The sequence below is a fragment of the Sus scrofa genome, chromosome 12 (assembly GCF_054392235.1).
Source record: "Sus scrofa isolate SSC_HxYL_T2T_F1_AM1 chromosome 12, Sscrofa_HxYL_maternal_Yorkshire_Landrace_v2.0, whole genome shotgun sequence".
NCBI lineage: Eukaryota > Metazoa > Chordata > Mammalia > Artiodactyla > Suidae > Sus > Sus scrofa.
The window spans coordinates 39,174,003-39,195,807 of NC_139394.1; the positions used below are offsets into that span (position 1 = coordinate 39,174,003).

The 21,805-nt window shown below is 45.6% G+C and overlaps 1 protein-coding gene across 33 annotated transcripts in view; it reads right to left on the reverse strand.

Annotated features, from left to right (window-relative positions):
- Nucleotides 1-5,813: 5,813 nt before the first annotated feature.
- TEX14 (testis expressed 14, intercellular bridge forming factor) overlaps nucleotides 5,814-21,805 on the reverse strand; it is a 161,088-nt gene continuing 145,096 nt past the window's right edge. For 18 of the 33 annotated variants that reach the window (XM_084984928.1, XM_084984921.1, XM_084984918.1 and 15 more), the window contains 7 exons: nucleotides 21,467-21,541; nucleotides 17,648-17,725; nucleotides 16,787-16,886; nucleotides 11,503-11,595; nucleotides 8,870-8,979; nucleotides 7,039-7,090; nucleotides 5,814-6,185 (listed from right to left, as the gene is read on the reverse strand). In XM_084984928.1, the coding sequence (XP_084841054.1) occupies nucleotides 6,149-6,185; nucleotides 7,039-7,090; nucleotides 8,870-8,979; nucleotides 11,503-11,595; nucleotides 16,787-16,886; nucleotides 17,648-17,725; nucleotides 21,467-21,541 (545 nt within the window). In that variant the 3' untranslated portion in view covers nucleotides 5,814-6,148. The remainder of the gene's footprint in view (nucleotides 6,186-7,038; nucleotides 7,091-8,869; nucleotides 8,980-11,502; nucleotides 11,596-16,786; nucleotides 16,887-17,647; nucleotides 17,726-21,466; nucleotides 21,542-21,805) is intronic. The other 15 variants (XM_084984934.1, XM_084984923.1, XM_084984919.1 and 12 more) reach the window with 5 other exon arrangements.

Sequence of the window (21,805 nt, forward strand, 5' to 3'; positions counted from 1 at the left end):
TGGTGACTATTTGCATGCAATATCATTTTCCACCCTTTCACTTTCAACCTGTATGTGTCTTTGTTCCTCAAATGAGTCTCTTGCAGATGACATACACTTGGATCATGTGTTTTTAACCATTCTGTCACTCTCTTTTGATTAGAGTTTGATTTGTCTACATTTGAAACAATTACTGATAAGAAGGGTCTTCTATTGTTAAGCTGTTTTCTATAAACCTGACAGGTTTTTTTTTTTTTGTCCCAAATTTCTTGCATTATACTGTCTTCTTTTGTGTCTAGTGGATTTTCTGTAGTGAAACGTTTAGATTTCTTTCTCGTTCCCTTTTGTGTATTTTCTATAGCTTATTTTCTTTGTGGTAACCATGGGGATTACATTTAGCATCCCAAAGGTATATCACTCTAATGTGAATTTACACCACCTTAACTTCAGTAACATACAAAAACTCTGCTTCTTTGTAGCTCCATCACCACTCCTTTCAGTTGTTGATACCACAAAATTGTATCTCTATACATTGTGAGCCAAAAAACCCCCTAATAATTCTTTTAAATGCATAAATCCCTAAAATTATGCAGAGGTGTGGAATTACAAACCAAAGTTATAGTAATACTAGAATTTACACTAGTAACTGCTCTTTTTTTTCCTTTAAACATTAGTCTCTTAAATCATGTAGAAAACAAAAAGTGGAGTTCCCGTCTTGGCGCGGTGGAAATGAATCCGACTAGGAACCATGAGGTTGCAGGTTCAATCCCTGGCCTCGCTCAGTGGGTTAAGGATCTGGCATTGCCTTGAGCTGCGGTGTAGGTCCCAGACGTGGCTCAGATCTGGCGTTGCCGTGGCTGTGGTGTAGGCTGGCAGCTACAGCTCCGATTAGACCTCTAGTCTGGGAACCTACATATGTCGCAGGTGAGGCCCTAAAAAGACAAAAGAACAACAACAAAAAAAGTCCATTCACAAACCATTGTTACAGTAATTATAAATAATTGTAAAATTTCCTGGACGTTTACCCTCATTGAGATCTTTATCTCTCCATATAGCTTTGCGTTACTGTCCAGTATCCTTTCATTTCACCTCGAAGGACTCCCTTAAGCATTTCTTATAGGGCAGGTCTGGTGGTTATAAACTCTCTCAGCTTTTGTTTATCTGGGAATGAATTTCTACCTCACTTTTGGAGGACGGTTTTGCCAGATAACTCCTGGTTGACAGTTTTACTCTTCAAGCACTTTTTTTTTTCCTTTTTTTTGACCACACCTGTGGCATATGGAATTCCCCGTCTGGGGATCAAATCTGAGCCACATCTGCAAGCTACACTACAGCTGCAGCAATGCCAGATCCTTAATCCACTGCACCGGTCATGGGATCAAACCAGCAACACCACAGAGACAGCCTGGATCATTAACCCACCACACCACAGTGGGAAAATCCTCTTCTAGCATGTTGAATATATGTATCATCCCACTGCCTTCTAAGCTGAACCTGTGGCATACGGAAGTTCCTAGGCTAGGGGTCAAAATGGAACTGCAGCTGCTGGCCTGGGCTACAGCCACAGCAACGCCAGACCCAAGCTGCATCTGCAACCTACAACACAGATCATGGCAATGCTGGATCCTTAATCCACTGAGCAAGGCCAGGGATCAAAGCGGAATCCCCATGGATACTAGTGGGATTCTTAACCCACTGAGCCACAACGGGAACTCCTGAAACAAGTGTTAATGATTGATTTTTTTTTTTTTTTTTTTTTTTGGCTATTTCTTGGGCCGCTCCCGCGGCATATGGAGGTTCCCAGGCTAGGGGTCGAATCGGAGCTGCAGCCACCGGCCTACGCCAGAGCCACAGCAACGCGGGATCCGAGCCGCGTCTGCGACCTACACCACAGCTCACGGCAACACCGGACCCTTAACCCACTGAGCAAGGGCAGGGACCGAACCTGCAACCTCATGGTTCCTAGTCGGATTCGTTAACCACTTCGCCACGACGGGAACTCCATGATTGATATTTTGATGCAAGGAGTAAAGGAATGGGAGGAGTCAAAGATGACTGACTGACTGAAATGACTGAGTCATGACTGAGTGGCTGAGTGAACATCATTAGTTGGAAGGGGAATGCTTGAGGATGAAGGAGGTATGTGATTAAGGAGTTCCCATCGTGGCTCAGTGGTTAATGAATCCGACTAGGAACGATGAGGTTGTGGGTTTGATCCCTGGCCTTGCTCAGTGGGTTAAGGATCCGGTGTTGCTGTGAGCTGTGGTGTGGGTCGCAGACACAGCTCGGATCCCGCGTTGCTGTGGCTCTGGCGTAGGCTGGCGGCTACAGCTCTGATTAGACCCCTAGCCTGGGAACTTCCATATGCTGTGGGAGCAGCCCTGGAAAAGGCAAAAAGACAGAAAAAAAAAAAAAAAGAAAGAAAAAAAAAGGAGATATGTGACTAAGACCATGGGTTTAGTTTTGGGTATTACCTGTAAGACACCTAAAAGAAACCCAAATGAAGGCATTGAATATACAGGTAGATACATGAGCTCAGAGGAGAGGTTTGGTCCTAGAGTTGCGATACAAATCTGGAAGCTGTAAGCACACAGAGGCTAAGTGAAGCAATGGGAGTGAGTAAAGTCTCTTAGGAGGAAAACTTGGAGTAAGAAAAAGTAGAGGTGGACCCCAAAGGAAGCTGAGATGGAGTAGCCAAAAAGACAGAAGGAAAACCAAATTGTAACACCCGGGAGCCCAGGGAATAGTCTGAGAGAGCAAACTGGACAATGAGGCCAAAGAGTGGCCCTGGGATTTAGGAATGTGGGCGTCACTGGTCATCTTGGAACTGCTAGAGAAGGGAATGAGTAGAATTCAGATTATAGCAGGGAGTTCCTAGAGTTCCTGTAATAGCTCAGTGGTAACAAACCTAAATAGTATCCATGAAGACTAGGGTTCAATCCATGGCCTCTCTCAGTGGGTTAAGGAACTGGTGTTGCTGCGGCTGTGGTGTAGCCCAGAAGCTACAGCTCTAACTCAACCCCTAGCCTAGGAACTTCCATATGATGTGGGTGTGGCCTTACAAAGACAAAAAATAAAATACAATAAAATATAGTGGGGAGTTCCCATTGTGGCTCAGTGGGTTAAGAACCTGACTAGTATTCACGAGGATGTGGGTTTGATCCCTGGCCTCCATCAGTGGGTTAAGGCTCTGGTGTTGCCAAGAGTTGTGGTGTAGGTTGCTGATGTGCCTCTGATCCCATATTGCTGTGGCTGTGGTGCAGGCTGGCAGCTGCAGCTCTGACTTGACTCCTAACCTGAGAACTTCCATATGCCGTGGGTACGCCCTAAAAAGAAAAAAAAAAACTATAGTGGGTTGAAGAGTTGAGTGGGAGGTAAGGCACTAAAGATAGCAGGTGTAGTCAATTCTTTGAAGAACTCTAACTGCAGTGGGAGGAAAGAAATGGGGCAGGGGCTGGAAAGTGATGTGGGGTCCGGGAAATGCTTTTAAGGGGTGGGAAAAATCCAAGTGTGTCAAGCGACGAAAAGAAGCTAACAAAGAAGGGGTTGAAGCTATTGAGAAGGGAGATGATAACCTGAAAAGGTACCTCTGAGCAGACGGAAGATGAGACTGGCCTTGGACAGGAAGAGAGACACCTCCTTCAGTGTAACAGGGAGGAAAGTAGAAAGAATACATTGAGAACAGGTCCACCTCTAGTTTAGGGTAGACTGCTTTACCCACAATCATTCTAGTCACAGAGAGAGATGCAGTCTTGTTAGTAGTTTTGGTGGTGGGAAGTTAGCTCTCATTGGATGGCTTCTAATTTCTCTGCAAAGTTGGAGGTTAAGTCATCTGTTGCAGGAAGCAAAGAATAAAAGTTGGAAGTAGTAGCTGCTGAGAGGAGGAAAAGAAGCATACTAAAGAAATACAGTATGACTGCCATGTGCATGAAAAGTACCAAGTATATACAGTATCTGGGACATAATAGGTGCTCCAGAACCAGTAAACAATATCTACCAATGTTATTATTGTTAATATTGGCCAATATCACATGGTCACTGGCCAGACAGAAGAGTTCTACTCTGTAAACAAAAACATTACAGGGAGTTCCCATCGTGGTTCAGCAGAAACAAACCCGATTAGTATCCATGAGGATGTGGGTTCAATCCTTGGCCTCACTCAGTGGGTTAAGGATCCAGTGTTGCAGTGAGCTGCGGTGTAGGCTGCAGATGTGGCTCGGATCCTGCACTGCTGTGGCTGTGGTGTAGGCCAGCAGCTGCAGTTCCAGTTTGACCCCTAGCCTGGGAACTTCCATATGCCATGGGTGCAGCCCTAAAAAGCAATAAATAAATAAATAAATAAATAAATATAAACCAGGAGCTCCCATTTTGGCTCATCAGTAATAAACCTTCCTAGCATCCATGAGGATGCAGGTTTGACCCCTGCCCTAGCTCAGTGGGTTAAGGATCCACTGTTGCCATGAGCTGTGGTGTATGTAGGTCACAGATGAGGCTTGGATCTGGCATTGCTGTGGCTGTGGCATAGGCCAGCAGCTACAGCTCCAATTTGACCCCTAGCCTGGGATCCATATGCCTTGGGTATGGCCCTAAAAAAAAAAAAATTATCAGTGCCAATTTGCTTAGGACTTGTAGCTTTTATGAATACCAGTAGATAACACTGTAATATCATAACTTATAATTTATCATATGTCTATTAGTTCTTACATTTTTATGTATGTTTGTTTTGTCTCACCAAATAGATTTGGGGGTTTTTTTTGTTTTGGCCACATCCACGGCATGCAAAAGTTCCCAAGCCACGGCAGTGACAATGCTGGACCCACTGAGCCATCAGAGAACTCCCCAAATAAGAGTTTTTTGAGGAAGGACCACGTATTACTAGTCTCTGTATCCTTTAAAGTTTCTTACACATAGTATTATTTATAAAGCAATTTGTTGCAGTTTCCCTCTGGTTACAATGGCAAGACCCTGCTTCCTTGCTTTAAAATGGTCAAATAAACCTGTACCTTCCTGTTTTATTTGCGCAGGGTAAAATCTGAGGGAGCTGAGAACCGTATGAATATGATTATCCACAACAGGAACTACTCCATTTCCACAAGCAAAAGACCTACTACTTACTTACAGATAAAATGTTAGCTGGCTGGCAGTGCACAAGAAGCTACATTGGAGAAAATGCTGTGATCTTTCTTTTCAGACCAGTTTCATTCTTCTAAGACACTAAGGATATGAGGTGTACAAACTGAATATACTGAGAAGATGTCTGTTCACCTTAAAGAGTTCAAAATATCTTGGTCTTTTATCCCTACCTGTACTTTCATCATGTAGGTCAAGTGTAGCGGGAATGGGAATATGGCAATCCTGGCAAAATAGGAGAGAAATATTTCTTTGTTTTTCTTTTTTTGGCCATCCCATGACATGGAGCTCCCCCGCCAGGGATCAGATCCAAGCTGCAATTGCAGCCCAAGCCATAGCTGCAGCAATGCCAGATCCCTAACCCGCTGTGCCAGGCCTGGGATCGAACCTGTGTCCCAGCGCTCCCAAGACACTGCCGATCCAGCTACTGAACTCCCAGGAAGGCAATATTTCTGTTAAAAAACATGGTTCCCTGGTGGCCTAGGGTTAAGGATCTGACAGAGTCACCGGCCCAGCAAGTTCTGCATGTCACAGGCACAGCTCAAAAAAGAGGCACAGGTGACTGGCATCAGCTGGTGTTGGGTGGTAGAAATAGCTGATTACTTGTCAAACCTTGTAACAGAAATTGAAACCTCTTTGGGTGGCGGTTGGTTCCTCTTCCAATAACTAAAACACCAAAATATATCTTACAGCTGAAACCTAACTGGTATTAAAAGGAAACGTTTTATTATATAACAGGAGTTAAAGCTTTTGAAAATCTTTATCGAAAAAAAAAGAAAGAAAACACCACCACCACCACCATTCTGGGCACAATGAGAAAGCTTTACAATCAAAAGTACCTTTTACTTTTCAGAAATCTGACTGGAAACAAATGGTTAAATGTGCTGCCAACAGCCGTTTCTGTCTATTGTGGCAGCTAAACAAAGTGTGAACCATGGAGCCTCCGCCCAAGGGTGACTGGAGCAGATGAGGGAAGAAGGGAGTTCACGACAGGGATGCTGGAACGCAGGCCAGGAGTCCATCTGTGGTCCACTCTCCATCAGTCCGACAAGTCACTCTGATCCAGCACGATTATCCTGAACAAAAAAAGGGAGTTTTGAGTTGGTTTGTATGCTTTTTGGGGGAGGGGGGCCGTACCTGCGGCATATGGAAGTTCCCAGCCTAGGGGTTGAATCAGAGCTGAAGCTGCTGGCCTACTCAACAGCCACAGCCACAGCCACTCGGGATCTGAGCTGTGTCTGTGACCTACACCACAGCTCACGGCAATACCGGATCCTTAACCCACTGAGCAAGACCAGGGATTGAACCTGCGTCCTCATGGATACTAGTCAGGTTCATTACCACTGAGCCTCACCTTATATTTAATTAACTATAATCATTAGCATTTTGGAATTCCTTAATGGGCTCAGCAGGTTAAGGATCTGGTGTTGTCACTGCTCTGGCTCTGGTTATAGCTGTGGTGGGTTCAAACCTTGGCCTGGGTGGCAAAACAAATAAAAACAACAAAAACATTAGCATTTTAAAAACTGAGCAACTCTGAATTCAAGTCTTTGTCATTGGTGTGTATTTAGATACTGGTAAATGTTTAAAGTCTGCTTGTGTTGTCTATAAACAGTGGCCTATCGGAGTTCCTGTTGTGGAGCAGTGGTTAACGAATCCGACTAGGAACCATGAGATTGTAGGTTTGATCCCCGGCCTTGCTCAGTGGGTTAAGGATTCGGCATTGCCATGAGCTGTGGTGTAGGTTGAAGACGAGGCTCGGATCCCACATTGCTGTGGTTGTGGCGTAGGCCGGCGGCTACAGCTCTGATTAGACCCCTAGCCTGGGAACCTCCATATGCCGAGGAGCGGCCCTAGAAAAGGCAAAAAAAAACCAAAAAAACCCCAAAGCAGTGGCCTATGACTTACAAACATCTGATATTTCCTTACCTGGATGGTTCAGACCAACCCAGTCTCTTCCAAAAACAGGGTTTTAGTTCTTCTTGATGAAATATAGGAGGAAGAAAAAAACTTGATTACTTTCTGGGTCAAGGGGTGCCAGGATTCAGGAGTCACATTAGAACTTCTCTAGCTTAGGGCGGGCTGACTATTTTACCTCCATCAGTTGTTTTCCTCTGCAGAGACAGAAATCTAAAAACACAGGTACTCGTAGTTCCCACTGTGGCTCAGAGGTAAGGAACCCAACTAGTATTCATGAGGATACAGGTTCAATCCCTGGCCTCGCTCAGTGGGTTAAGGATCTGGCCTTCCCGCGAGCTGCAGTATAGGTCACAGATGCAGCTCAGATCTGTACTGTGGCTGTGGCGAAGGCCGGCAGCTGCAGCTCCAATTCAACCCCCAGCCTGGGAACTTCCATATGCCACAGGTGCGGCCCTAAAAAAGAAAGAAAATATATAAAACTAAAAACTAAAAACACAAGTATACTCCTAACACTCTGCAGCTCTCTGCCACAACAATGGACACCACTGATGCTGATTTCACAAAGCCCCTGTATTATGTTCTCAGTAAATTCAATACTAGCTAAATGCTACCAGTCAGGGTCTTGGAGGAAACAGAATGCACCCCCAGGCCCTTTAATGAAGTGACTACTTACAGAAGTGTGGTCAGAGCTAAGGGAGCAAACGAGGGATGGCAAGGCATCCAGGGACTAGCAGCAGTGGGAAGCCATTACCACTGGGGGGACAGAGGTGCAGCAGGACAGTTACTGGAGCCCAGTGAGAGCTAGAACTGGGAAGGAGAGGCTGCCTGGTAGAGAGCCACCACTTCTACATAGAGACGAGATGCTGAGGTAGACAGTCACAGCAAGTAATACCCCAGCTGCTCTCCAGCACTCTGATCTTTTGCTGGGACCTCCCACTGGCCGAGAGGAAGCCAGCTGGCCAGGAAGCCCAGCAGATGCAGTTCACAAGGGTCACCAGCCTGGGCCACAAAGCAGGACACAGGGAAAAAGGAGGAAAATGAGAATGGACTGCGGAAGGGATGAAAGGGATCCCAGCTGATCCGAAAGAGTTAGTGTGTCTAACTTCCTGAGTAGGAGGAACTTACACACGGGTGGCCATCATTTGTGAATTGCTCCTTAAAGCTCTATCAGAGGAGTTCTGAGATTATGGTTAATTTATACCTTCCACATTACTTGTAAATTCCATTTAAATTCCACAATTTATGATGTCTTTGTGGATTCTGCAGCCTCTCTGTGAGCTAAATTTAGAACTCTCTTGAAGACACATTAGAAGCAAAACATCTCTCCAGACAATGTACAAAATAAGGATGATGAGACTACTGAAGGCCTGCTTTAGAAACAGAATTGGATGTTGTTACTGTTTTCTGTGATGAAGACATAATTGGCAATTAACAGAAGTCTGGGCTGAACTACAGGGGAAAAGTGTAGCAGGATTACGTATAGCATCTGGGAAACATTTCTAAACAAACTGTGATACAGAGTTCCCGCTGTGGCGGCTCAGTGGAAACGAACCTGCTTAGCATCCATGGGGACTCAGATTTGATCCCTGGCCTTGCTCAGTGGGTTACTGATTCGGTGTTGCCATAAGCTGTGGTGTAGGTCACAGATGCGGCTCAGACCCGGCGTGGCTGCGGCTGCGGCGTAGGCTGGTGGTTGCAGCTTCAACTCAACCCCGAGCCTGGGAACTTCCATATGCCACAGGTGCGGCCGTTAAAAATAATAATAATAATAATAATAGTAATAACTGTGATGCTCGTCAAAGCCCTTCAGGCAACATTATAAATGATCATTCATTCATACCTTCTTCAGAAGTCCCTAAAAAGCTCCCTGATTTCCTTCTCTCTGGCTTGATGCCTTCTTCCCCTTTTTTCTTCTTTTCACCAACTTCTTGATCTTTGGTATTTGTCTCCCTTCAATGACAAGTATTTTGGTCATTAAACCATGTGCACAAAGGCAGAGGAACAGGACAGTACTACCAAGGAAGTAAAATAAGAGCTAGTAGCATTATTGGAGTGTCTGCTATGGAACAGGTCAAGTGCTGTAAAGTACCTTAACTCATTTAATTCTCACTACAACTATATAAGGTCGTTACCACTATCAACCCCATTAAGCGATGAGAAAACTGAGGCACAAAAAAGTTAAATTACATGCCTGGTAATTCCTAGAGCTGGGATCGACCCAGGCCATCTGCTTTCAACCACTAGGCTATACTGTCCCAAAAGAAAAGAGCATTTCACTTATGTTGTAATTGATGTCCTTTCTATAATCATCTATTGATTTTTCCCTTTATCCCCATTTCTGTGAAGTGAAATATCTAAATTGAAGTATCCAGAGTTCCCGTCGTGGCACAGTGGAAACGAATCCGACTAGGAACCATGAGGTTTTGGGTTTGATCCCTGGCCTCACTGCTCAGTGGGTTAAGGATCCAGCATTGCCGTGAGCCACGGTGTAGGTCACAGACACGGCTTGGATCCCGAGTTGCTGTGGCTCTGGTGTAGGCCGGTGGCTACAGCTCCGACTGGACCCCTAGCCTAGGAACCTCCATATGCTGCAGGGGCGGCCCTAAAAAAGACAAATGACAAAAAATAATACTAATAAAAAATAAATTTAAGTATCCAACCATCTAAGACCACACTGGTCAAACTAATAAGCAAAAACCACCTCCTCCACTCAACCAGCAGCTCCTTAAGGACAGAGACACCCCTTCTGCCTGCTCCACTAGCCCCTAGCACAGTGCTCAGTTCACTGACGGTGCTCAGATGATGGCTGAACAAAGCTGACATGGTTTAGGGATTTTCCTTCTGTTTTCATTTGGTGGATATAGAAAACAATACGTAAAGTGAGAGAGAAAATAAAGCCAGCGCGGGTGGGAGGGATATCTTCCTCCTAACCTCTAATAGAATCATAGGCTCTAGAGTGGAAGGATGTTATTTCCCACCATCCAACTGCCTTGGACCAGGGAGTCATCCAGCCTGAGCTTGGGTGGGAGGAGCTGTGGTTAAAGTAAGCGTAAAGGCAGCTGTTTTCTTTATCAGACTGCTGTGGCTATTAGAAAGCTTGTGAATAAAAATCTCTTACTCTGCAATTCCTAGTCAGCAGCTCTGTCCTTTGGGGCAGAAGAGAGTAAGCTGACTCTCTTCACTTTACAGTATTTCAGGTATTTGGAGGCAGCTATCAAATTCTCTCCTCCATCTGCTCTTCTCAGACTGAGCCTCCCCAGTGCCTTCAGCTGTTCTCAGATGACAAGCTTTCCAGACTTCTGTCCTCCTAACTCTTCTCTTTGTGACTGTCCCTTTCAAAATGGGATGCCCCAGAAGCAGCCCCACAATGAGTGCTAAGAGTCCTCTAACCAGCCTGAGGCATCACCTTGATCTGGACAGTACATTTCTGTCTGTTCAGCATTAGTGCTGCATTGAGCATTTTAGAAACTGCAACAAACTGAGCTCGCATGGAGGCGCTGTCCACGCCTTCTTGAAGCATTTCTTGGTGTTCCTGCTGCGGTGCAATGGGATTGCTGGCCGCATCTCTGAAGCACCAGAATGGGGGTTCAATTCCCCTGTCCGACATGGTGGGTTAAAGGATTTGGCACTGCCACAGCTATGGCATAGGTTATAACTGCATCTGGGATCTGATCCCTGGGAACTCCATGTGCTGCAGGGAAGCCAAAGGGGGAAAAAAAAAATTGCTGAATTCTTACCATCTCTCAAAATGCATGCTAAATCCTGGGTGTGTAAAAATAAGACATACATAGGGAGTTCCTTGATGGCTTAGGATTAAAGATTTGTTGTCACTGCTGTGGCTAGAGTTTGATCACCAGGCTGGGAACTTCTGCATGCTGAGGGTGTGGCCAAAAATAAATAAATAAATAAATAAATAAATAAATAAAAAGACGACATACTTTCCATCTTCAATTAAATTACAATGAGTAGGAGTTTCTGATCAAAACATTTTCCATTAGGTCAGATCTCTCACATTCTATGCTTGTGGATCTAACTGCTCACCTCTGTCATTTAGAGAAATCTAACATTTCCATTTCCACCTGTCAAGACCATTCTGCACCCACAGTCTATCACTCATCACAGTAGCATTCATCCCTAGATTTGTGTTATCTCAAAATTTGATAAGCATGCCTTTTCTGATTTAATTCAAGTGAAGGATGAAAATATGGAAGGTGACAGGGCCGAGATGCAGCGATCTCTGGAGCCTCTCTCTGTCCTGATAGCAATCTGCCCGTCAGTATTATGAGCACTGTGGGTGGCTGGAGGAGGAGGGACAGACAGGAGTCAGGGCTGGCTTGTCTACAGCAATGTAATGCCATCACCAGGCGTTCCCCAAGGAGTGGATGCACTTTCTAAAAGATTGAAAGCTATTTTTAAATAAACTAAACTAAACTAAAATCTAGTAAAGAAAATGATCCCCTGATGGAGAAGAACCTTGCTGAGCCCTCGGGGAGATCCTGTGGCTCCGTGCCGTCCTCAGGTGGCTGCAGCCATCTTTCCAGGTCCTCATCAAGGGTAGAGTGGGCTCTGTCCAAGGGCAAAAGTGAAGACGGTGAGACAGCAGTCATGTCCCTTCCCCCTGACGAGGAGGCACAGCACCCTACATTGGCAAAGGGCCTTCAAACTGTGCTTTTATTGCACAGATGAGAGAACGAGCACCCAGTGAGACTGTACCTGGAGATGTAGAGGTCACTGAGCTCCAATTTAAATGTGCACCAAGGAGTTCCCGTCGTGGCTCAGTGGTTAATGAATCTGACTAGGAACCATGAGGTTGCGTGTTCGATCCCTGGCCTTGCTCAGCGGGTTAAGGATTCAGCGTTGCCATGAGCTGTGATGTAGGTCACAGACACAGCTCAGATGTGGCGTTCCTTAGCTCTGGCATAGGCCTGTGGCTACAGCTCTGATTAGACCCCTAGCCTGGGAACCTCTATATGCCGCAGGAGTGGCCCTAGAAAAGGCAAAAAGACCAAAGAAAGAAAGAAAGAAAGAAAGAAAAAGAAAAAGAAAAAGAAATACGCACCAAGACCCTCCTCTGGCCTCTTGACAAACAGCCTCAAAACCAATGATATCACCACCTCCCAAAGTGCGATGCGAGGCTCTGTCTCAACTCTCGGTTATTACATCAGTTTCCACCTGAGGCTAGAAATGCACACTCATTCTCACAAGTTTTTCAGATTAAGAACTGCCTCTGAGGCTATGGGATGCAGAGAATGTGTTTTAGAAGGCCTGAAAAGTCCCAGCCATCTGAAAAAACATCTTCCGCTCTGGCTCGATGCTAAGAACTGAGATGACTGAAACTCTGTGGGCATCTATGTGTGTCCAGCACGGCCAGCCCTTTTGGAAAAGGAAGAGACAATAACAGAGGCTAAACTTTTTTTTTTTTTTTTTGGTTTTTAGGGCACGCCGGATGTGAGCCATGTCTGTGACCTACACCATAGCTCATGGCAACGGCAGATCCTTAACCCGTTGAGCAAGGCCAGGGATCAAACCTGCATCCTCACAGATACTATGTCAGGTTCTTAACCCCCTGAGCACCAGAGGAAGTCCTAATTCGGCTTTCTTGAGCTACTCTTTTTTTTTTTTTTTTTTTCCTTTAAGGCCACACTCATGACATATGGAAGTTCCCAGGCTAAAGGCCCAATCGGAGCTACAGCTGCCTGCCTACACCACGGACACAGCAACATCAGATCCAAGCCTCATCTGCAACCTATACCACAGCTCATGGCAATGCCAGATCCTCCCACTGAGCGAGGCCGGGAATTGAACCTTTGTCCTCACAGATGCTAGTCAGACTTGTTTCTGCTGTATTACGATGGGAACTCCTGAGCTACTCTTCTTTTGCCTTAAATAATGGCATAGATTTTTAACGAAGGTGTTTGGGGGAGATAGAATGAATGGAGTTACATCATACACTATAGACAAAAGGTTTCTAAAACTTTGAAAAGTTCATCTTCCTCTTCCTTTGCCTCTTTGTCTTTTCTTCTCCAACCTCCAAGGAAAAAAAAACTTCTCCCCACTTCCTCTCAGGCACCAGAGCCCTAGTCTCCTCTCTTCCTGGACCTTCCCTTCCAGGTCTCGCTCTTTTCTTTCCTTGTGGAGAACAGCTTGGCCCTTGAAGAATGTGATGACGGAAACTGGATTCACTAACTAAAGTCATTCATGACGCTGTCCCCCCTTACCTGTCTCTTCTCTATAGCAGCTGAAAGCTGAAAATTCCATTTCCAGTCTCCCTGGCAACTGAGGGTGGGCATACATCCCATCTGGCCAATGAGTTGTAAGCAGGCCTCTGCTGAGAAGGGCTTCAAGGAAAGTTTTTGCTTTCCAGCTAAAAAGGCCCAGAGTCGGCTAGACTGCTGCTTTGCTCCCCCCCCCCCTTATTTCTGCTTGGTGTGTGGAGGAGGAGACAAGCCTCAAAACAAAGGCCACCATGCTATGGCTGGCAGAGCAGGAAGATCAAAAGCGCCTAAGTCCCTGGTGGCATCACTGAGCTGCTATACCAGCCAAGCCCTGCCAACCTGTGGGTTTCTTTGTCTTTTTAGGACAGCACCCGAGGCATATGGAGGTTCCCAGGCTAGAGGTCTAATCAGAGCCATAGCTGCTGGCCTACACCATAGCCACAGCAACGCAGGATCCGAGCCGCATCTGCAACCTTCACCACAGCTCACGGCAATGCCGGATCCTTAACCCACTGAGCAAGGCCAGGAATTGAACCCGCAACCTCATGGTTCCTAGTTAGGGTCGTTAACCACTGAGCCATGATGGGAACTCCCTCTGGGTTTCTTATTGTGAGAGGCAAACTCATTTAAACACGATAGTGGGCTTTTCTAACATTTGCAGCTGAAAATATTCTGCAGGGCTTCCCTAAGGATCTGCTGGGCCAGGATCAGGATGAGGCAGATGGTCCAAGTGCAGATTCAGACCCTCTCCTTCTTTAAATGTTTTTTTTTTTGGGGGGGGGGTCTTTTTAGGGCCACACCCACAACATAGTTTCCCAGGCTAAGAGCACAACTGGAGCTATAGCCGCTGGCCTATGCCACAGCCACAGCATCTTTCTTTAAAATTTAAATATTGTGTTCATCACTGATTTTTTTTTTTTTGGCATTAGTATTGATTTTTTAAAAATATTGCATCAAGGAAGTTTCCTGGTGGCCTAGTGGTTAAAGGAGCCACTGTTGTCACTGCTGTGGCGTAAGTTCAATCCCTGGCCCTGCAATTTCCACATGCCATAGGTATAGCCAAAAATATATGTACTGCCATCAGAATAGTACTTATGACTTGACTTCTGAGTTTTTTTATTTCTCTCTCAATTTTGTGCCCAAGTAGTGTGTCTCCCTCACCTCCCCCCAGTCCTGGCCCTGAGTGACAGTTAGGACAAAGTAAGAGGAGTTGGGAGGTGAGCTGAGGTGGTTTACACCTTACAACACAGGTCAAAGGAGAATTCCACGGCAAGAACAGAATTGGGTTTCTTGAGGCAAACTTGTGTCGTTAAGACTGATGTAAACTGAATTGTCTGGATGATTGTCCCCGTTTTCTCTTATTTGGCTGGAAAGATCTAAAAATTCTCTTCTACCGCCTGTAACTAAAATGTTTTGAAAGAAACTGACACCAGAGTTCCCGTCGTGGCTCAGCAGTTAACAACCCTGACCAGCATCCATGAGGATGTGGGTTTGATCCCTGGCCTCGTTCAGTGGGTTAAGGACCCAGCACTGCCGTGAGCTGTGGTGTAGATCACAGACTCAGCTCGGATCCCATGCTGCTGTGGCTGCAGTGTAAGCCGGAGGCTATAGCTCCAATTAGACCCCTAGCCTGAGAACCGCCACACGCTGCAGGTGCGGCCCTAAAAAGACAAAAAGACAAAAAAAAAAAAAAAAAGAAAGAAAAGAAAGAAAGAAACTGAAACCTACGTCTGCCTCACAAAATTTGGTTTTGTAAAAACACAAAAAAAAACAGCGACCTGATAAGAAAAAAAAACAAATAATCTCATTAAAAAAAATGGGCAGAGGACTTGGATATTTCTCTAAAGAAGATATACGACTGGCCATCAAGCTTATGAAAAGGAATAAACTACAATTAAAAAAAATTTTTTAAGCTTATGAAAAGATGCTCAATATCACTAATCATTAGGGAAATGCAAATCAAAACCATAATGAGAAATCACCACACCTATTATGATAGCTACCATCAAAAAAAAAACCCAGAAAATAACAATTACTGGCAAGGATGTGGAGGAAATGGAACCCTGGGCACTGTCCGTGGGAATGTAAAATGGTGCAGCTGCTGTGGAAAACGGGACGGTATTTTTCCCCAAAAATAAAAATAGATTTACCATATGATCAGCAATGCTACTTCTGGGTATAGATCCAAAAGAATTAAAAGCAGGGTGTCTTGAAGAGATATCTGTACACTCACATTCATGCAGCATTACTGACAAAAACCAAAAGGTAGAAGCAAGCTAGTGTCCACCAACAGAAGAATGGATAAACAAAACATACCCACACACACACACATACACACACACACACACAACATGGAATTCAGCTTTAAGATGAAAGGAAATTCTGACACATGCTATACGGATGAAGCTTGACGACATTATGCTAAGTGAAATGAGTCAGTGACAAAACAATAAACATGGCATGATTTCACTTACATGAGGTATCAAGAGTAGTCAGACTCAGAGTTCCCACTGTGGCTCAGTGGTAACGAATCTGAACTAGTATTCATGAGGACGTGGGTTCAATCCCCGGCCTCACTCAGCGGGTTAAGTATCCAGCGTTGCCGTGAGCTGAGGTGTAGGTTGCAGACGTGGCTTGGATCCTGAGTTGTTGTGGCTCTGGCGTAGGCCGGAAGCTGCAGCTCCAATTCGACCGCTAGCCTGGGAACTTCCATATGCCTCACGTGTGGCCCTAAAAAGCAAAAAAAAAAAAAAAAAAAAAAAAAAAAAACCCAAACAGTTAAACTCAGAGAAACAGAGTAGAACTGTGGTTCCTGGGGACTGAGGGGAGGGGGATGTAGGGAGTTGTTTAATGGGCATATAGTTTCAGTCTTGCAAGATGAAAAGGTTCTGGAGATCAATTGTACAATAATGTGAATATACTTCACACTACTAAAGTGTACACTTAAAAAGTTTGTTATGTATATTTTATCACAATTAAAAGGTTTTTAAGGAGTTCCCATTGTGGCTCAGTGGTAATGAACCCAACTAGTATCCATGAAAACTCGGGTTCAATCCTTGGCCCCACTCAGTGGGTTAAGGATCCGGCCTTTGCCATCAGCTGCAGTGTGGGTCACGGACTTGGCTAGGATATGGTATTGCTGTGGCTGTGGCTTGGGCCAGCAGCTGCAGCTTAGATTCGACCCCTAGCCTTGGAACTTCCATGTGTGCCATGGGTGTGGCCCTAAAAAAAATTTTTTTTTAAATTCTTTCAGGGGAGTTCCTTGTGGCATAGCAGGGTAAGATTCCAGCATTGTCACTGGAGCAGCTCAGGTCACTGCTGTGGTGGCACAGGTTTGTTCCCTGGCCTGAGAACTTCCACATGCCATAAGTTCAGCCAAAAAAAAACAAAAACAAAAAACCTTTTAAGAGTGAGGCTATAAGGACAGTATGAAAAAAAGAACCATTTTTTTCCATCTTATTTGTCAATATCAGAAGAAAAACTAATACAAACTAATATAACAATTTTTTAAACTCTTTTTAAAAATCAGCTTTTTCTTTTACCTCTCTGTGTCCTCTTCTAGATGCTGAGTTTCTTTGGTCCAAAGCATACTGCTATCTTCTTTTTTACTGTTAGTTTCTTGTTCTTCTAGATGCCTTTGATCTAAAAACAGTTGAAAGACTTAACTTTATTAGAACACAACAACAAAAACTGAGAAAATCTGCCTTAAAATGGAGTGTAAAAATTAAGGCTCATCAGCGGAGCCAGAAGTCTGCAATGCAAGAGCTCCCCTTTTCCCAGAAGAGCAGGGCACCAGGTGGCAGCCTGCAGGGTGTCTGTATGCACAACAGCTGCTTCTGGGGTCTCAGGAGCTCTCTGCCAGGCGAAGCTGCAGGAAACCTCGCCTGGGCCAAGGCTCAAGAGAGACAGAAGAAGCAGAGGGAAGAAAGGGCACATAAAAGAGGAAGAGGCAAGAGACCCTGAAAACAAATGGTTCAGATTTATTTTGGGTGAACCACCCTGTTCCCACTTGTTAGATGATTCCAGATTGGAGCCAGAGGAGGAATTCGGGTGGGAAAGGGTAGTACCCTTCAATGGATATGCCAGGCATTTTACATTTGCTATCTCATTTTATCCTGCCAGCAGTCCTATGAATGGAAGGAGACTAACATTTGTTAAGTATCTTACAAGGTACCAGGCACTGTGCATGAACATTGTTAGCTAGAAGCTATCATCCCCAATTTCCAGATGAGGATAACTGAGGCTCAGAGACATTAAAGTGTGTCATGCCAAAGTAAAAAGTGGAGTCACAACTGAGGTAGAATGTGCCTGACCTCAAGGTCCTAACTCCCCCAGATGTAGCACTGTGCTGCCATGGGCCGTTCCAGCAAAACTGGATGAAAAAATCTAGGGATGTGGCTTACCATTTGCCGTGATGCCTGGATGATGTGCTGTGTTCTCATCCATCACTGTGGATGAGGCCTGCTGCTGCTTCAAGAGCTCTGTCACAACATAAGCAGAAGGCAATTTATTTCTTCCCTCACATGTCACATCATTCTCTAGGGCAGTGGTCCTCAGACCAGCAGCCTGAGCATAACCTGAGAACTTGCCAGATGGGCAAACCCTCAGGCCTCATCTCAGACTTACTGAGTCAGAACCTCTGAGGGTGGGGACATGCTAACAAGCCCTCCAGGTGATTCTGATGCCTTAGACAGTTTGAGAACCAAGGCTTTAGGCATCCAATCCCATTTAACACTAAAAACAAAAATGATGATGATGATAGGTGACACTTGCAGAGTCCTAAGTGGCAGGTACTATTTCTAGTTTGCAAACTCAAGACTGATATGCAGAAGTTACTTTCACAACAATCCCATGAGATTGATCACATTATTGTCATTCCTGTTTCATGGAAGAGGAAATTACTTTAAAGAAAGTTAAGGAACTTGCCTAGGACCACACAGACAGTAAAAGATGGAACTGGGATTTGAATTCGGGCAGTCTAGCTCTGAAGTTTTTGCTCTTAATCTCTATTCTAGACAGTTTCTCTAAAAGTTGGTAAATTCAGAACAGTCCAGGTTTTTCTCTATCTCTATGGGCCTAAATTTTACCTTTTTTACCTGGTCTATGGGAAGACAGTAGGCAAAGAATATAATTTTCATTTCCTAGAGAAACTGATCACTAAACCAAGTTACGGACCTGTTAAACTCAATACACTGCTTCATACATGTTAGGTGCTCAGTTTCCTCAAAATCCTCCCAGAGCAGAGCAGACAGCTGGAAGGCAGCATAGATGGGAACCCCAGGCTGGCTGGCATGGCCCTATTGTCTGCAGGACAGGTTTCTCCCTTCTAGCAGGTCGGGAAGCAAGCCCTACCTGGTAGAGCCTGGCCATCAAGGGGCCCCATAGGATCATTTAATGTCACATGAAATTTAAAAATCCAATTTTTTGGAGCTCCTGTTGTGGCTCATCACTAGCAAACACAACTAATAGCCATGAGGTTGCAGGTTTGATCCCTGGCCCAGCTCAGTGGGTTAAGGATCCGGCACTGCCATGAGATGCAGTGTAGGTTGCAGATGCAGCTCAGATCTTGCGTTGCTATGGCTGTGGCTAGGCTGGCAGCTGAAGTTCCGATTCTACCCCTAGTCTGGAAACTTCCATATGCTGCCCTAAAACAAAACAAAATCCATTTTTATCCTTGTTAAAAGTAGTCTCTTGTTGATCCCAAAAGATGCTAAAGGACCCTCCCCTTTAGGCCCCTGGTTGGAAGCTTAAAGCTTTGGATGTGTGCCCTTCAAAAGAGCAGGTGTCAGCTACAGGTCACTCCTCAAAGCAGCCCTGAGAGGAGATGGAGTGACGATGCACGATAATCGGGTGGGCGCATCCATTATTAGAAGAAACGACTCAGGTGCCCTCTGTCCTTTGTCTTTCTGGAAAATTACTGACCCATCTCAAGGTACAAGACATCACCTAGAAACCTGGCCCAGATAATTCCCACAGAGGGAGGGTTTCTGCAGAGCACACTGGAGTGAGCAGAGCCAAGAGGCCGGTGCCCAGGCAGAAGCCTGATGGCGGCTGCTGAGACGGGGGAGTCCAGGTCACGACAGCAGAGAGGAGAGTAGGATCCAGAGGAAAAGCATCACTACGGTCAAACTGCAAAGGAGCCCATCAGCGCTGTCCTAAGCCGTGACCAAGAACCAAATGGCACTTAGAATCTACCTGAGCAGGACCCGTGGGGGTGACCTCTACTCTCAAAGGCAGCAGTTCTATTACCGTACTAAGGAGGGCAACTGGAGAGGCGGGATCTGCAAGGACTCCCTGGAGGTTCCGGAGGAGGAAAGCTGTTGTAGGGGTGGGAGCCCTGAGAGCCTGACCCAACAACCCTGCGACTCACACAACCCTGGGACTTTGGGGGAGGGGTGTGGTCAGGCAAGAAGGGCCTATGACTACAGAAAAAGAAACCAAGGAAGGTTCTGGTAGCTCCGACTGGCTCCACTCAAGTCCGAAAGGCCAACAGCCAAGGGCTGGGGTTGGGTAGCCTAGCCTGCATCTGTCCGCTGAGTCAGACCAGGTAAGGCCTCATTCACGTCCCTCTTCCTGGTAAGACACAAAACCTCAGAGACCTTGAAAACCAAGATGTGCCCCTCAGGAAACTCCCTCGTGGCCCCATACCAAAAACTGGACCATCAGAGGTCTGAGGAGATGCGCCCTCTGAGAGGGAGGGGCTGGCCAGCCAAGGCTGTCGAGTTGAGAGCAGTCGGTCCTCCCTGAGGGAGCAAAGCACCTGCCCCAGAAGATTCTACATCAGCACCACTGACCTCCCACATCAGCTCAGCTGGGTGGGGCCAGCTGATCAGCTGCAACTAAAACTGGGTGGGTATCTCTCAGTCTCTGCGTGAAATGGAAAATTCTGCGCTCATTAGGTCCCGTGCCACGGACTTCCCGCCCTCGGGAAAGGGATTCGCCCATAATGTCAATACCTTTAAAAAGTCCTGCTAAGGGCAAAACAGAAAGCACAGGGTGTTTTGGCCCAAGTTGCCAGACTTCAGTGTGGCTCAAGTATGGCTACTTTGGTTCAAAAAGGATATCTGCACAGACAGAGAACAGATTTGTGGTACTTGGGGGAGAGGGGGTGGGTGGGGAAGCGGGACTGGGAGTTTGGGGTTAGTAGATGCAGACAGTTACATATGGAAGAGATAAACAAGGGCCTGTGGTAGAGCACAGGGAGCGAACGTCGATATCCTGAGATAAATCATATATATATAAAAAGGATGTATAGGAGTTCCCATCATGGCTCAGTGGATTAAGAACCTGACACGGTGTCCATGCGGATGTGGCCCCAGCCTCGCTCAGTGGGTTAAGGATCGAGCATTGCCACAAGCTGCGCTGGAGGTCACAGATGTGGCTTGGATCTGGAGTTGCTATGGCTGTGATGCAGGCTGGTAGTGGCAGCTCCAATTCGACCCCTAGTCCAGGAACTTCCATATGCCATGGGTGCGACCATAAAATAAAAGAAAAATAATAAATAATAACTTTAATAAAAAGTTTAAAAATAAAGAATAAAAAGGACAGATATATAACTCGATCACTTTGCTGTACAGCCGAAATTAACACAACATTATAAATCAACTATGCATCAATTAAAAAATAACTCTCGGAGTTCCCACTGTGAACCCGACTGGTATCCATGAGGACCCAGGTTCGATATCTGGCCTTGCTCAGTGGGTTAAGGATCCAGTGTGGCCATGAGCTGTGCTGTAGGTCGCAGATGTGGCTCGGATCTGCTGTTCCTGTGGCTGTGGCTGTGGTGTAGGCCGGCAGCTGTAGCTCCGGTTTGACCCCTAGCCTGAGAACCTCCATATGCTGCGGGTGCAGCCCTCATAACACCAAACAAACAAACAAAAGACAAAAACAGAAACAAAAAAACCCTCTCAAAAAAAGGATAAGAATTCCTTTAATAAAAGAAATTCATCATAATAAACCACCTGAATGCTGTTATTTCCTCTTAGAATCATTACTGTAGACCCTGTAAGTAACAAAATAACAACAGACACAGGCTAATTATCCTGGCCATGCTTCAGTCGTAATCTGAGGCCCATTCACTGGAACCCTGAATTCTGTACATTTAATCAGACCTTCACGGGGCCTTGTGTACGAGTGATCACAGCTGAGACAAAGAACCCCAGGTGGTCAGAGACAGGGACCAGCAGGGCCATGGAGTATCTTCTGTGTTGAGCATCCCTTACCAATTTCATCCAGCAGCTCCTGAGACGGTGGTGGTAGCTCATCAATGTGATGCTGCGAGATGGCTTCTACTAGTTCTTAAAAAAGATAAAGGCAAAGTGACTTAACACCTTCCTGGACCTGAGCTAATGTGCTAGGCTTCCACATGGATTTGACTCAGGATTTCTCAATGATGAAACAAGCTAGACAGGGAGAGAGCCTGGATACCCTGGATACCCTATGGATACCCTGGTGAGGTACAAATTCTTACTAAGATGCTGGGGGGGTCCAATTTTGACCAAGGCTGCCGGAGGGACATGGAAGCACTAGACCCATCAAACTGAACAAAACCCGAAGTGGGA